The 17,414-nt window shown below is 45.0% G+C and overlaps 1 protein-coding gene across 1 annotated transcript in view; it reads right to left on the reverse strand.

Annotated features, from left to right (window-relative positions):
• The window catches only part of YLPM1 (YLP motif containing 1), a gene marked incomplete in the record, with an annotated part of 1,534,972 nt that overhangs the window by 752,984 nt on the left and 764,574 nt on the right, over positions 1 to 17,414 (reverse strand). Inside the window, 1 exon segment of the mRNA XM_044073602.1 lies at positions 13,054 to 13,181. Within this exon segment, the coding sequence (XP_043929537.1) occupies positions 13,054 to 13,181 (128 nt within the window).

Consider the following 17,414-nt stretch of genomic DNA (forward strand, 5'->3'; position numbering starts at 1 on the left):
GTGTTGAGTCAATAAGTGAGGAATATGAGGTAGTGTCCAAGCTGGAGACTGGAACAAGCTCTTTAGAATTGGGTACCAGTGCTGGCGGGGCCAGTCTGGGGCAATCAAAATCATTTTTGGCTTCTCTTGTCTGACTTTGAGGAGTACCTTGGAGAGGAGAGGCAGAGGAGGAAAGGCATATAACGTTAGGTTTTTCCAGCTCAAAGATAGAGCATCCACTTTCCATGCTTGCTTGTAAGTCCTTGTGCAGAATCTTTGTAGTTGGCAATTGTGAGGGGAGGCAAATAGGTCTATGTCCGGGCACCCCCAGTTCCTTGTTATCATGCTGAAGACTTATGGATCCAATTTCTACTCGTGGGGATCCATTAGGTTTCTGCTTAGTTCGTCTGCCAGAGTATTTATCCTTCCTGGCAGGAATTGTGCTTGCAGATGTACTTGGTAAGTCAATGCTGTGTCCCACAAGTTCATGGCTAGTCTGCAGAGGGGGTAGGAATGTGTGCCCCCTTGTTTATGTACCACATGACTGTGGTACTGTCCGTCTTTATCAGTAGTTGTCCTGGATGAAGTAGATCCTTGAAGGCTGTCAGGGCATTTTGAAATGCTAGCATCTCTTTTCGATTGATATAAAGATGCATTTGACTTGCGGACCATGTGCCCTGAATACATCTTCCTGCCATATGTGCCCCCCAGGCATAATGTGATACATCTGCTGTCAATGTCTGTCTGGCTGTGGGTAAGGTGAATGGATGTCCCATGTTGTGGTGACAGGCTTTTGCCCACCATCAAAACTCCTGTTGCAGGAAGGGAATGAGGGTAATTATTGTTTCCAGGCTGTGGCAATGTTGAGTCCAAACACTTTTTAGTTACCATTGAAGTTTCCTCATATGCAGTCTTGCATATGGAATTAGCAGAATGCAGGATGCCATGAAGCCCAAAGCCTGCAGAACTTTTCTTGCAGATAACTGGGTCTTTATTGCCAACATTTTGAAATAAGTAGTCAGTTGTCTGTTTGTCTGGCATGAAATAAGCCATCTGGGCAGTTGTATTTAAGCTTGCACCCAGGAATATTATCTCTTGAGAGGGTACGAGTTTTGATTTCTTTTCGTTTACTGTGTACCCTAGGCCTGCTAGTAATGCTTTTACAAACGCCAGATGCAGTAGTAAGAAAGGATGTCCCTTGTTGTGGTGACAGGCCCGGGACCACCATTGAAACTCCTGTTGTAGACAGGGAATCATAGTTGTTATTGTTTCCAGGCTGTGGCAATGTTGAGTCCAAACACTTTTTAGATACCACTGTAGCTTCCTCATATGCAGTCTTGCATATGGAATTAGTAGAATGCAGGATGCCATGAAGCCCAGGGCCTGCAAAATTTTTCTTGCAGGGAGCTGGGTCTTTGTTGCCATCATTTGAAAGTAGTGAGTCAGTTGCCTTTGTCTGACGTGAGATAAGCCATCTGGGCAGTAGTATTTAAGCTTGCACCCAGGAATATTATCTCTTGAGAGGGCACTAGTTTTGATTTCTTTTCGTTTACTGTGTACCCTAGGCAAATTAATAATCTTTTTACAAACACCAGATGTTTTAGTAGAATGCCCTTGCTCTCTGCTTGAATAAGGCAGTCATCCACATAGGGATATATTTGAATTCCTCTGTCTGCAAAATGCAATTACTGGTGCCAGGCATTTTGTGAAGACCCTGGGCGCAGTAGATAAGCCAAAGGGCAGTGCAGAGAATTGGTAATGCATTGAGCCAGCTATGAATCTGAGGTATCTTCTGCAAGATTGTCTGATTGGGACATACAGGTGTGCCTCCATGAGGTCCAAAGTAACTAGCCAAGCCTTGCCCAGCATGGGTAGAAGTTGCTGCAGTGTTAACATTTTGAATTTTGGAACATCCAGGAAAGTATTTAGGATTGACAAGTCCAGTATTGGTCTCCAGGCTTTTTCCTTTCTGGGTACCAGGAAAAGTCTTGAGTACAATCCTTGTCTCTGTTCTTGCTGTGGTACTCTTTGAATAGGTCTCATGTCCATGAGAGCAGCAACTTCCTTTTGTGCCTCTGCCCATTGGTTTTGTGGCAGGTCCGGCATACCTTTTGATTTTGGAAGGATGTGAAAGTGGAACCTGTAACCCTGAGAAACTATATTCAGTACCCATTTGTCCTGGGTGATTATGTGCCAATTTTGTGAGAAAAATGCTAGCTTTGCCCCTAGGGGTGCTGCCAAAAGGTAAGTGCTTGGCCTTTGTAGAGGGAAGTCACTGGGACTGTTTCCTATAAGGTTGCGATTTGTCTTCTCCTTTGGGAGCAGAAGCACCCCATTGTTTAGGTCTGTAGGAGCCTTGGGGCTGCGATCTGCCTTTTGGGCGTCTGTATCTGCCTCTTTGTGGCCTGTCTGACACCGGAAAGGACCAATTTTTTGAAGGCCAGTTTCTGCTAAACCTAGGCTTTATCCTCCCTTTTCTTTAACACCTCTTCTGCATTAACACCAAACAAAGTATCATGCTGTAGGTGAGCATCCAATAATTTTACTTTAACATGTTCAGGTAAACTTTGTTCTTTCAACCAAGCATGCCTTCAAATGACAGAGCCTGTAAATGCTGCTCTGCAAGAAGCCTCTAATGAATCAAAACCACATTGCAGAGTATGCTTTCCCATTTGTTCAGCTGCATGCAATAAATCCTGCATTTCCTTACTGTCAGGACTTTCTGAGTTTGTAAGCATTTTCTGTTTTAACAAAAACATGAGGTATTGTTGATAGTTAAGCATGTGAAACTGGCAGTTTATAGCCCTTACAGCTAAAGTAGCAGAAGTGTAATTCCCCCCCCCCCCAATCTATCCAGAGCTCTAGAATCCCTATCAGAGGGGACAGGGTTTTTTGCAGTGGAAGCATTAACCCCTTTGGGACCCCGAGAAATTGTTTCTGGATCAGCAGCAGGGTTTTTATAAAGACATTTATGGGAGTCAGGGACCCTGTAATATCTGTTTGGCTTGACTGGTGCAGGGGGTAAAGAATCAGGAGAAAGACTGGATTCAGAAAAAACATCATCAACAATATCAAGCACAGGGGGGATAGCCAGGGGCCTGTGCTAAGGCAGTAAAATAAAGTCTCTGAGCCTTTTCTTGGACTCTGAATAATCCTGGCTCTCCCAGTGGAAATGTTCCCTCATGGTGTGCGAAGTTTCCCCAAAAGAATAATCCTCAGGTGGAGAGGCTGAAGGTATAGACTCTTCTGCATCAGAGTCCTCATAGGGAGGAAGAGAATATCCCTGATCTGAAGAGGAATCAGAGGAAATAGAAACCTGGTCAGAGGAATCGTAGTCAGTGTCTTGCCTACGCCTTTTATCAGGAGGGGGATGGGAACCCCTGATCAAAGTAATTAAGTCTTCGGTCATTTTGAGCATGTTTCTTTGGCATGGATGACTGTCCAGGAGAATGCTGTACTTGTTTCCTTGTCTTTACTGCTGTTTTTGACAGTACCTTGGCTGCTGGAGCGGACTTAACAGTAAGCTGTGAAGATCTGAAAACACCCTCAAAAGCAAATACCTGCTCAGTGGCTCCGGACCCATCTGAGGGAATAGTTTCCATAGGCCCAATACCTTGAGTATCCAGAGGCCTAGTTGTCTCCATGTGGGATATGGCCTGTGGCTCTGAGGTAGCGGGTGTCAGGGGCTGCGAAAGCGCCTCACTGAGAATCGGCGACTGGCCTAGAAGAGGCTTCGTCATCGGTTTTGGACCTCGGATGCCAGTCCTTTTCCTTGTCTTTGTGTTTTTTATGAATTCCGGTCATCGGTTGTTCTGACGGCATTATGTAGTTAAACCTCTGGCCAAAGTAATGTAAAGCAAAATCAAACAGACGCTTAATAGTGTGTTTGTTGAATCTAGCACAAAACCGACAAAGTACAGTTTTGTACCTACCATAAATGTAGATGTCCGAACTGGATAGCATCTGCAGTCATAACAACTGGGTTGTCCTGTCGTCAGGCAGCCCTTCAGTCGGCCGGATTCCAAAGTCCGGGTCCGGCTTCGGCTGATGTAGCACTTCACCCGACGTCATCTCTGTTGGTCTTCGGGTATAAAGGCATCAGCCGATGCCATTTTCCTCAGTGTTTCTTGCCCCAGATGCCAGTAGCCCTCTTGAAGGCTAAAATTTGGATAGATGCCAATGTTTCCAAAAAGATAGAGGTAAACACAAAAATAAGCATGTATGTACATATATACAAACAAATACACCATAAAAGACTCCCCCCACCAGCTAGCTATTAGGAGGGTAAACACCCTAGGAGTACCACAGAGGGGAAGGAGGGAGGTAATCCTGACTGCAGATGCTATCCAGTTCGGACATCTACATTTATGGTAGGTACAAAACTGTACTATGTCCTTCATGGATGCATCTGCAGTCATAACAACTGGGTAGAATACCATAGCCAACTAGGGAGGAGGATAAAAGTAGATTATGGTGTGTTTAGGATCCCTTGCAGTACAGCAGTGGCAAACCCTGCTCGGGATCTGGAATATAGAGGCAAATTATAATGCTTGGCAAATGTATGCACGGAGGTCCAAGTAGCCGCCTCAATAATGTCTTTGGTTGCCACTCCTCGTAAGAAGGCTGTGGTAGTGGCTGTTGCCCTTGTAGAATGAGGTCTTATGTTCTGTGGAATTGGTTTTCCATGGAAGGAGTAACAGAATCGTATGCAATTTCCTATCCATTTGGAGATTGTCTGTTTGGAAATAGCTTTTCCTTCCCTTCCTGTTGCATAGGCTACAAAAGTTGGTCAGTCTTTCTGCTACTTTTGTTCTGTCCAAGTAGTAGCGTAGCTGTCTATGTACATCCAAGGTATGCAGTATTCTTTCCCTCTGTTTTGTGGGTTGGGAAAGAAGGTAGGTAGGTGGATTGCCTGGTTTAAAGACACTCTGGATACCACCTTAGGCATAAATGTAGGATTAGTCCTCATGGACACTCTATCTTGGTGGAAGATTATGAAGGGTTGCACTGCCATTAAGGCCTGTAGTTCTGAAACCCTCCTTGCTGAAGTAATTGCCAGTAGGAAAGCAGTTTTCCATGACAGGTGTTGTAGGTCTGCTGTTGCTGCTGGTTCAAAGGGTGATAGTGTCAACTTTTCTAGCACAAAGTTTAAGTCCCAAGCTGGTAATGGTGGTTTCCTTGGAGGTTTTACATTCTTGATTCCTCTGAGGAACTGCCTGAGCAAAGGGTGCGAAAAAACAGGTGGATCAAAGCTGTATTCTGCTGAAATAGCTGATGCATGTATCTTGATGGAGGAGTAGGACAGGCCTGAATGAAGAAGTTCGCCAGATACTCCAGAATGTTAGGCATATCTATGTTTGACACATCTTTTCCTCTTTCAGTACTCCAAATGACAAACCTTTTCCATTTTCCAGCATAGTTCCTTCTTGTTGAAGGTCTGCGTGCTTCAAGAATAATGTCTTTAACTCTTTGGGAAAGTTCTGGATTAGCTGCTGCTATGTGATGTTCCATGCAGTCAGTTGCAACGTTTTAGGTTTGGATGTATGATGCTGTAGTTGTTCTGAGTTAACATCAAAGGCATCAGGGTATTGGCCACATATTGTTCGAGACATGCTCCTCAGCAGTGGGTACCAGTGTTGTCTTGGCCAGTTTGGAGCTATCAGGATTATCCTTGGACGTTCTTCCTTGATTTTTAGTAGTACTTTGTGTATCAAGGGAAGAGGTGGGAATGCATATGCTGTTAGGCCTTTCCAGCTGAAGGAGAGCGAATCCACTTTCCATGCTAGTGGGTGGAATGTCCTTGTGCAGAATTTTTTGAGCTGGTGATTGAGAGGTGATGCGAATAGATCTATCTGAGGCATTCCCCATTTCTTTGAGATGGTCTTGAAGATGTCCGGGTGCAGCTTCCATTCGTGGGCATCCGATGTGGTTCTGCTTAATATGTCTGCTAGAGTATTTTCTTTTCCCGGTACAAATATTGCCTTTAACTGGATGTTGTATCTGAGTGCCAGGGTCCACAGCTCCAAAGTCATTCTGCATAGGGGGTATGAATGAGTGCCTCCCTGTTTGTTGATGTACCACATGACTGTGGTGTTGTCTGTCCTTATCATCAACTGGCCCTCTTTGAGAAATGGTCTGAACTTTTGGATTGCCAGTTTTACTGCCAGCATTTCTTTTAGGTTGATGTGCAGGTGAAGTTGATCCTGTGTCCACAATCCTTGCACGCATTTGTCCAGCATGTGGGCCCCCCATCCTAGGTCTGAAGCGTCTGCTGTGATGGTCTGGCTTGCTTGACATCTGCGAAAGGGTAGGCCTGGGTTTGACTGGCATGCCTGAGCCCACCATAGGAACTCCTGTTTTAAGCATGGAATTAGTGGGATTTCTGTTTCTAGGCTGTGTCTGTGTTGGGACCATAAATTCTTTAGGTACCACTGTAGTTTTCTCATATGTAGTCTGGCAAATGGGACCAAGATTATGCATGATGCCATGAAGCCCAAGGCCTGCAGTACTTTTCTTGCTGTTAACTTGTTCAGTTTTGTTAGTGCCAAGAAGTAAAGAGGGAGTTCTTTTGTTTTTCTGTAGTTAGGAATGCCATTTGTTTTACTGTGTCCAATTCAGCCCAAGAATGTCCTTGTTTGGGATGGTATCAGCCTTGACTTTTGTAAATTGACTGTGTATCCCAGTGCTTGTAGCAAGTAAATGACCCTTTGTAAATCTGTTGTCAGCTTGCTTTTGTTGTCCCCTTGTAGCAGGCAGTCGTCCAGGTATGGGTAAATTTGAATTCCCTGTAGTCTGCAATGGGCGATTACTGATGCCAGGCATTTTGTGAATACTCTGGGCGCAGTAGATAAGCCAAAGGGCAATGCTGAGAATTGATAGTGCTCTGATCCTGCAAGAAATCTGAGGTATCTTCTGCAGATTGGTCGAATGGGGACGTGCAGGTATGCCTCCTTGAGATCTAGAGTTACCAGCCAACACTCCTTGCCCAGCATGGGAAGAAGTTGCTGTAGGGTCAGCATTTTGAATTTTGGGACAATGATGTATGTATTTAAGGTGGACAGGTCGAGAATTGGTCTCCAACTTTTTCCTTTCTTGGAACTAGGAATAGTCTGGAGTAGAACCCCTTTCCTTGCTCTGCTGTTGGCACTCTTTCCACAGCTCTCATGTTTGCTAACTCCATTATCTGTTGTAGAGCCTCTGTTTTTTGATTTGGAGGTAGATTTGGCATTCCTCTTTGACTGGTAAAGTGTGGAAGTGGAACCGGTAACCTTGATCTATGGTTTGTAAAATCCACTTGTCTTTTGTTATATAGTGCCAGTTCTTTGAAAATAAGGTTAACTTTCCGCCTAGAGGAGCTGCTATTTGTTCCCTGGTAGGCAGATTTAGGGTTAAGTCACTGTGGTTGTGTTGATGTAGTGGCAGTGGTTGTGTCTGTGCCTCTGTTGTTACCTTGCCACTGTCGTCCTCTGTAGGCACCTCCTCTGGATTGGTTTCTGCCTCTGGAACGTCTATTCCTGCCCCTTTGAGATCTTGTGGAGTCAGGAAAGGACCAATTCTTGGCAGGCCAGTTCCTGCTAAACCTTGGGGGTTGAACCTGCAAGAAATCTTTAACCGTTTGAACAGATTTTGCCTTTTCTTCCATTTTCTTCATAACCTGCTGGGCAGGTGTACCAAACAAACTTGTCTTATCCATAGGAGCATCTAGCAACTTAGCTTTAACATGATCCGGTAAAGCTTGCTCCTTTAGCCATGCATGCCTTCTTATCACTGTGCCAGTCATGACTGATCTAAATGAAGCCTCCAGTGCATCATAGCCACATTTTAAGGAATGGTTACTAACCTGTTGTATGTTATTTACCATTTCTAATACATATTTCTTATCAAGAGATTCATCAGTGGTTAGCTTTTTAGTTAACTGATCAAGCATAAACTCTTGGTATTGTATCATGTGAAACTGACAGTTTAAAGCTCTAGCTGAGAGAGTAGCTGAAGTGTAGACCTTTTACCCCATCTGTCTAATGACCTTGCTTCCCTTTCAGAAGGAATAGGGTTTTTAGCTATGGTCGGCTACTGCCTTGGGGCCCTGGGATATAGTTTCGGGGTCTGCAAGTGGGGCCTTGTAAAGGTGGTGATGAGTATCTGGCACCCTGTAAAATCTGTCTGGGTTGGCAGGGGCTGGGGGTAAAGAATCTGGAGCGGAGCAGACATCATTGAAAGCATCATCCACCACAGAGAGAACAGGAGGTATAGCTAAGGGCCTGTGCTGTGGAAGGTGCAGAAAGGTCCTAAGTCTTTTTCTGGAGTCTGAAAAATCCTGTTGCTGCCATTGGAACTGCTCTCGCATGGCATGTAAGGTTTCCCCAAAGGAGAATTCTTCTGGTGGGGAAGCAGCTGGAATGGATTCTTCAGCATCAGAATCTTCAAAATTGGAGAAAGGAGCCTCTGGCTGGTCAGTTATGTCTGATTCATCGGCAGAATCATCAGAGGACACTGGCTCAGGGGGCTCTGCCCTAGGTCTCTTCTCTGGGGCTGAGAGGCCCTGTCTGGGTGAGATTGAGATCCTCTAATTAGTGAAATTAAATCTTCTGCCAGAGTAAGCATTTGAGAACTAGAAGAGGGTCTGGTTGTAGGGGGTTTAACAGGCACTGTTTTAGTAGTCTTGGCTGCTTTAGCCCTGGCGAAGGCCTTAATGGACATGGCTGCTGGAGGCCTAGCAGCACCACGTGCTGGGGTAGAGACATCCAAGGGAATGGTGTCTGATAAGTCAGTGGCAACCACCGTAGTGGATAAAATTTCTGAGGCCGATTCAAGAGTGGTAGCAGGGGCCTCAGTTTTAGAGACAGATTCAGCTGTACTTTGATCAGTTTTCTCGGTTTCGGCCGAAACCGAGACACTCGCGGTTTGCTTAACCATGGTTTCGGCCGAAACCGCGGACCGCAAGTGTCGGTCTTTATCTTTGCGTTTTTTGGCAGATTGGGTAGTCGGAGGATCCGACGGCATAATGTACGCAAAATCAGAACCGAAAAACTGTTCTGCAAACTCCGACCGACGCCTAAGCGTTCGTCGGTTGAAGGAAGCACAGGCCGAACAGGCTGCTACGTCGTGGGCTGGGCCTAAACAAGGCAGACAATAAGAGTGGAAATCTTTATGAGGTATTTGTTTCCCACAGGTTAAACAATTATTAACTTTTTCTGACATCGGCTGAGGCAAGAAAGAGTCCCCAACGGGGTACTTAGCTTTAGAAGTCTTCGAAGTAGTATTCGGTAGAAGTAATCTCTGGATCCGACCGACCGGCACTTGCGAACAGCTTCTGCTTCGGGCGCCACGCGGCAAGAAAGACTGAGGAAAATGGCGTCAGCTGATGCCTTTATACCCGAAGACCAACAGAGATGACGTCGGGTGAAGTGCGACATCAGCCGAAGCCGGACTTTGGAATCCGGCCGACTGAAGGGCTGCCTGACGACAGGACAACCCAGTTGTTATGACTGCAGATGCATCCATGAAGGACATCTAGTAACGTCGTGGTCAGGACCTAGGTAAGAAATACAGTAAGAGTGAAAGTCCTTATGAGGTATTTGCTTCCCACAAGAAATACAATTGTTAACTTTTACCGACATCGGTCTGGAGCAAGAAAAAGTTTCCCAAACGGGGTACGTAGCTTTATTGAAGACTTCGGTTCTGAAACTCTCTTTCGAAAATCTCACTAGTCGGCCGACCGGCACTGGCGAACTGCTTTTGCTTCAGGCACCGCACGGCAAGAAAGACTGAAGAAAATGGCATCGGTTACATCTTTTATACCCCTGGCGAACTGACGTCAGGGAAGAGAAGACCGCAGCTGACGCCGGACCTAGACTTTGGAACTCGGGCCGACTGCGGGTAGCCTGCCAGCAGGATAACCCAAGTGTAATGACTGCAAAAATGAAACAAGATGAACATCCAGTAACACTGGGACAGACGTTGGCTCAGAAGGCTCAACAATCAGCAAGTCCGACTCCTCTGGCTCCGAAGGACCAGCACGGCTTGGGGGAGAGAAAGTAAGTAGATGGCAATACAGTCTTTGGTTCCGAAACCACTTCGGTCAGAGACAATAAAAATTTTGCAAATGCCGGTGCCTGTAGCAACTTCTGCACCACACGATCCACATCCAAATCGGAAAGGCTAATCAAGGACCGAGATGAATGGATGGACGGGGGCAATGATTGAAGGATCGGCAATTTAAGTACCTCGGATACCGGTTCCAGGACTGGGGACTGGCTCCGACAAGACGCTTGGCTCCGAGGGCTGTGGAGCTGACATCGAATGTTCTTTGATATTTTAACTTCCAAAGAAGTAGAAGCCTTAGAAGACTGAGGATTTGCTAGACCTGTCCTGGTCACTCAAAGATTCTTAAAAAGACGGTTTGACTAATCCTCTGTCAATTAACTTTCTCTCTCTCTCTCTCTCTCCTGAAGAACCCTAGAAGAGAAGGAATGACAAATGCAGCAGCATTCCTGAAGGTGCAATGCTCCAAAACAATATAAACAATTTACGTGGCTATCAGTGACAGACATTTTCTGCCCACATTTTGGACATTTCTTAAAACTGGATTTAGGATGTTTATCCTTATCCTGGTCAGACATACTGGAATATACAGTCTCAAGAAAGGGTACTGTAATAAACAAGACACACCCAAAAACTATTTCAAACAAGCCCCTTAGAAACTATGGGCTAAATATACTATTAAGCACACACACACACTATAACTACTTATCTAAGCACTCTAATATCGATATATCTAAATATACATCAAAAGGCTGTGACAAACTGTCACTATTCAAAGGCACACAACTACTAATTAAACTAAATATAACAAGGCCTATAGTACAAAACAACGCCAAAGAGAATTATTACCTAAAAAGAAATGGCACACCAAGGAAAGGGAATACAAAATAAAGCTATAAGAGCTATAAGTGTTAAGCTATCTCTAAAAAAAAGAAATAAGGTACTCAGATAAATTTGTAGAAAAAAAATGTGTACTGCCCCAAGCTATGCGAGGATCCTCCGATCTATTGTAGCGGCAAACTAGATCTGAGGTAACTCTAGGTGCATTATGGGATAGGGACTTGGCCTCGAGCTGTCTGAAGACCTCGAGCTTTGTAGTAGGCCAACTCGAAGCAGAGGATTGGCTCTGAACCCATCTGTAAGAATGAACGGCAAGATAGAACAACTTCACATGGTAGACATTTTCTGTTTAAGGAGTTCCATAGTATGTTACTGGTATTTCAGCATGTGAAGCTGACAATTTAGTGCTCTAATGGCAAGAGTTGCAGAGGTGTATACTTTTTTACCCCATCTGCCTAAAGCTCGGAACCCCCTGTACGAGAGGGTGGGATTCTTAGCTGCAGTTGCTTTTATTCCTTTAGGTCCTTGGGAGAAGACCTCTGGGTCAGCTGTATGATTCTTGAAAAGAAATTTGTGTGAGTCAGGGACTCTAATACCTGTCAGGCTTCCTGGCAACAGGTGGAAGGGTGTCAGGAGTTAAACTGGATTTCATAAAGACATCATCCACAACATCCAGGACAGTAGGAATGGATAAAGGTCTGTGCTGTGGTAATTTTAAGAATTCACAGATTCTCTTTTTGGACAAAGGACAGTCCTGACACTCCCACTGGAAATACTCCCTTAAAATATGTAGGGTTTCACCAAATGAAAAATCCTCTGGAAGAGAGGCAGAAGGAATGAATTCCTCTGCATCTGAATCCTCATAAGCAAACAAGGGTCGCATGTCTTCATATTCAAAAAACCTCAGAGTCATCGGACTCCTGGTCAGATAAAACTGCTAGGGACAAGTCTCTTTTTCTTTTGGAAGGGGGTAGGCTGGCTTCCCCTAATAAGCATGATAAGGTCTTCCGCCACTTTAAGCATTTGAGATTGAGGCATGGAAGCAGGTGCTTGAGCTTGGGTCGTCTGTTTGTAGGCGTAGTTCGTACCCCAGGCTTAAAAACTCGGTAGTTTTAGAAAGAACTGAAGACGCGAAAGAAGTCGTCGGTTTGTGTCAACTATTGGTAGTGCGAATAACTTCCTTGGAAGCTGGTGCCAGCTCAGTGGCTCTGGACCCCATCCATGGTAGAGACATCCACAGGATCCTTAGTCAAAGAAGAGTCTTACGGCATACCAGACTCCAAAAGGGTCTCGGTAGTGGCCTGTGAATCCACAAAAGCGGGCATCAGGGGCTGCGAAAGTGCCTCACTGAGGACCGGCGAACTGGCAACTAGCTTAACAGAAGTGTTGTCAGCAGTTTTGGACCTGTGCGCGGTCTGTCTGTCTTTATCCTTACATTTATTTCGGAAAATCGGTAGTCGGATGGCTTACCAAAGCCAATTCGGAATACGGAGATCGAGAGCAAAAATGTTTACCTACAACGGCCCGAAGACATAAAATTCTGGAGTTGAACAAAGCACAGAGCAGACAGCGAAGGACGTCGTGGTCTGGGCCTAAACAGGTGCCGCAGTAAGAATTGCAATCTTAGTGTGGTTATTTGCTTTCCACAGGCGAGACCATTATAAACTTTTTCTGACATCGGTTAGAGCAAGAAAAAAGGATCCCAAATGTGGTACTTAGCTTTAGAAGACTTCAACTTCAATTTGGAAATGAAAACTCAGGTAGTGGACAACGACCGGCACTTGTGCGAACTGCTTCTGCTTCGGGCTCCTGGGCAAGAAAGACTGATGTAATGGTGTCGGCTGCCTGTTTTTATACTACTGATGACCTGATGTCAGTCCTGGAGCTACAGCAACCGACGCAGAAATACTAAGCCTCTGGTATTCGGGCCAACTGAGGGCTACCCCTGGCAGGATAACACAAGTGTGATGACTGCCACAGTGAAACACGAAGAACATCTAACTGTTCCTCTATGAAGATGTCTCAACCTATAAAGCCCAAACCCAAAAGAACCACCTGGATGGACCCTGTCCTGAAATCCTCTGATTAATTTTACATGATGCTCCAATATATAACATCTTAAAGCAGAGGTGGCAAACATTTCTGTCAAGCAAAGAGCACAAAGCAAACATAAAATAAGAAACATCATCTTACTTCCAAATGGGGGAGGAGGTCCTTGTTCAAAGTTTGGACGATCTGGCATATTGTGTTCAAATGGTGGTGGTGGTCTGTCAAAGGTTTCACGGCCATGTACCTCATCATCTCTAAAATTTGGAGGTTTCCTGCAAGCAAAACAGCAACAATCAGTATTCAATTTTCAATGTAAAGTACCTAAACAAAAACAGAACTTCTAATTCTAACGTAGCCACACACCTCACTATCACATACATACTACTCCCCCTGTAACCAAAACCTGAACAGCATTGATCTAAGATGCCATCTCAGATGACCTGGCCCAGTCTCTCCTAACAGCTGAACAGTAAAAGACTGTGGCATAACCAGGACAATACCATATTCTTATATCAGCAGCTCCTCATACTTGAGAGAAAATGATTAGCAAAGAAGTGGAATGGAAACAAGCAGCAATGGCTGATCACTGTACGTTTGTGAAGAGCTTGGGTACGCATTTCAGAACAACATGCACTGAGGTTGCTGGATCCATGCAACTACAAGAAAACAGAAAATGTATGTTTTCTACTTGACCAGCTTAAGGTTTCTGGTGCTGGAAAGGACGCTGTGGTTGACTGCAAAGAAAAAAAAATGATGACTTCTGAATGAACTGGACTAAGATTATACATGCAGCTAATTTTAGGCTTCTTCATCTTTGGATGTACTGGGTTCCCATTTGTCAGCACAGTGCACAGCCTTCCTAGTATAAGCACTCCTTGCTAACTGAAAGTGAGTGGGAGAAAAGTACAGTTGTGTACACTTACCATAAATGTAGATGTTCGAGTGTCTTCACTGTTGCAGTCATCACTGTAGGGTTCTTCCTGCCGGCAGGCAGTCCTCGGTCGGCCAGAATCCCAAAGTCTGGGTCCGGCGTCAGTTGTTCAGTCATGCTCCCTGACGTCAGAGCGCCAGGAGTACAAAGCTGCCAGCCGACGTCATGTTCTCCAGTTTTTCTTGCCCCAGATGTCAGGTGCCTAAAAATGAAGGCCAATAGTAAAAACCAAAAAAAAAACAAATAACATACCACAAACCCCATAGCCTGTAGCAAATACACCTCAGAAGAAAGGTGAAGTAGGTAAGCACACCAGTGAAAGTATAAGAGGGGACAGGAGGGAGGGTAACCCAGACTGCAAGAGTGAAGACACTCGAACATCTACATTTATGGTAAATGTACACAACTGTACTATGTTCTTCGTGTTTCACTGTTGCAGTCCTCACTGTAGGGTTGAATCCCAAAGCTGAGATAAAGGGAGGTGGTTACAGAGAAGAAGGAGCGGCTAGGAGGCCCTGCAAGACTGCAGAAGCAAAGCCTGCCCTAGACTTAGAGTAAAGAGGGAGATTATAGTGCTTAGAGAAAGTATGCACTGAACTCCAAGTTGCAGCTTCCAAAATATCTTTGGTAAGTACTCCCCTGAGAAAGGCAGCTGAAGTAGCAGCAGCTCTGGTAGAGTGAGTCTTAATTTTTCCTGGGATTTGCTTTCCATGATGAGAGTAACAGAATCTGATTCCATGTGCAATCCATTTAGAAATGGTCTGTTTTGAAATGGCTTTTCCTTGGGAGTTTGTTGCACAAGAAAAAAACATTTGCTCTGTTTTCCTGATATCCTTGGTTCTGTCCAGGTAAAAACGAAGTTGTCTGTGTACATCCAAGGAATGCAAGATCCTTTCCCCCTTATTTTGTGGATTAGTGAAAAAAGTTGGCAGGTGAATAGTTTGATTTAAGGCCACTTTGGAATCCACTTTAGGCATGAAAGTAGGATTAGTCCTTAAAGACACCCTGTCTTGGTGAAAAATAAGGTAAGGTAAGGTTCCACAGCCATGAGTGCTTGTAACTCCGAGACTCTCCTAGCTGAAGTCAAAGCCAGTAGGATAGCTGTCTTCCATGATAAATACTTAATATCAGTTGTGGCAGCAGGCTCAAAAGGAGGCAGAGTGAGTTTTTCCAGAACATAGTTGAGGTCCCAGGCAGGTATGGGTGGTGTCCTAGAGGGCCTTAAATTCTTTGCTCTTCATAGATATTGTTTCAGAAGTGGATGTGAAAAGAGTGGAGGGTCTGTACTGTAATGTGCAGAGATAGCTGAGGCATGTATTTTTATGGAGGAGAAGGATAAACCCTTATGTAGCATGTCTGTTAGGTAAAGAAAAATCAGAGGGAAATTAGGAATGAGAGGATCCGAATCCTGAGCATGCATCCAGGTGCAAAATCTCTTCCATTTGCCTGCATAAGATTTTCTAGTGCTAGGCCGTCTGGCTTCTAAGATAACATCCATGACCTTTTTGGGAAGGGGAGGATTAATCATAGATCCTGAATTCGCCAAGCTGCCAAGGCTGAGAGTTTTGACATGAGAGTGCAAAACCTGGCCCTGGTGTTGGGACAATAGATTGGGAATCTGAGGCAAAATCCAAGGTGGTTCCTGAGATAGATTCTTCAGTGTTGAGTACCAGAACTGACGAGGCCAATTTGGGGCCAGTAGAATCATCATCTTGGGCTTGTCCTGTTTGATCTTTAATAACACCTGTGGTAGAAGAGGTAGTGGTGGAAAGGCATACCCCTTGAGGTTTTTCCAACTGAATGATAGTGGATCCACTTTCCATGCTAGCCTGTGAAAAGTCCTTGTGCAAAAAATCTGTAACTGGTGGTTGAGAAGGGGATGCAAACAGATCTATGTCTGGGCGGACCCAGGCTTCTGTAATCGTCTGGAATATGTGGGTGTCTAGCATCCACTCGTGTGGGTCTGACAGGTTCCTGCTCAGGCTGTCTGCCAAAGTATTTTGTTTCCCTAACAGGAACTGAGCTTGTAGATCCACTTTGCAAGCTAGTGCTGTGTTCCATAGAGTCATGGCTAGTCTGCAAAGGGGGTAGGAATGTGAGCCCCCCTGCTTGTTTATGTACCACATAACTGTGGTGTTGTCTGTTCGTATCAGTAGTTGTCCTGGTTGTAGAATATCCCTGAAAGCCAAGAGGGCATTCTGAACAGCTAACATCTCTTTTAAATTGATATGTAGGTGCTTCTGATCCTCTGTCCAAAAACCTTGCAGACCCTTTCCCTGCAAGTGGGCTCCCCATGCATAATCCGAGGCGTCCGTGGTTAACACTTGGCTGGTTGGAGGTAGACTGAAGGCTTTGGCTTTGTTGTGAAGACATGCCATGGACCACCAATGGAATTCCTTTTGTAGGCAAGGCAAGACAGCAACCTGTGTGTCTAGACTGTGGCAATGCTGGGACCATACACTTTTTAGGTACTATTGTATTTTTCTCATATGAAGTCTTGCATTTGGTATGAGAAGGATGCAGGAGGCCATGAAACCCAAAGCCTGCAGGAATTTCCTTGCAGTTAGCGGAGTTATAGAAGTCAAGGTTTTGAAAGTGGAAGCCAGCTGTAGTTGTTTTTCGGATTTCAGGAATGCCATCTGGGTTGTTGTGTTTAAAAGAGCACCCCGAAAAGTTATCTGTTGTGTGGGGGTCAAATTTGACTTTTTTATGTTTACAGTGAATCCCAGGTACTTGAGAAGATTTTGAACAAATAGCAGGTGCTGGAGTAAAACATCCTTGCTGTCTGCTTGAATAAGGCAGTTGTCCAGATAAGGGTAAATTTGAATACCCTTGAGTCTGCAATAAGCTACTACTGGTGCCAGGCACGTGGTGAATACCCTGGGCGCAGTAGACAAGCCAAAGGGCAGTGCAGAGAATTGGTAATGTTCCGAGCCGGCCTTGAACCGGAGGTATTTTCTTCACTCCTGTCTGATAGGGATGTGAAGGTAAGCCTCCTTTAAATCCAATGTCACCATCCATGCATTTTTGCTCAACATTGGCAGGAGCTCCTGCAGAGTAAGCATTTTGAACTTTGGTATCTCCATATTTAAGACTGACAGATCCAGGATGGATCTCCATGAGTTTTGCTTTCTGGGAACTAGAAAGAGCCTAGAGTAAAAGCCCTGGCCCGTCTCTGATTGTGGAACCAGTTCTATGGCCCTCATAGCCATGAGGGATACCACCTGGTTTAATCCCTCGGACCATTGGTGTTTTGGTAGGTCTGGCCATCCGTTTGGTCTTGGCAAGGTATGAAAGTGGAATTTGTAACCTCTTGAAACTACATCCAGAACCCACTTGTCTTGGGTTATGTAAGCCCAATTTTCTTGAAAAAGAGAGAGTTTTCCTCCTAGAGGGGCATCCAGGAGAGAAGTTCCTGGAGTCATGCAGGGGGAGTCATTGAGCCTGTTTCCTAAATGATTGAGGTCTGTCCTCTCCACCCCTGGGGGTGGAAGCGCTCCATTGTCTAGGTCTGTAAGAGGCCTGTGTTTGAGGCCTCCCTCTGGTGCGCCTATATCTACCCCTCTGAGACCTA

The sequence above is a fragment of the Protopterus annectens genome, chromosome 6.part0 (assembly GCF_019279795.1).
Source record: "Protopterus annectens isolate FY-2018-M chromosome 6.part0, PAN1.0, whole genome shotgun sequence".
Taxonomy (NCBI): domain Eukaryota; kingdom Metazoa; phylum Chordata; order Ceratodontiformes; family Protopteridae; genus Protopterus; species Protopterus annectens.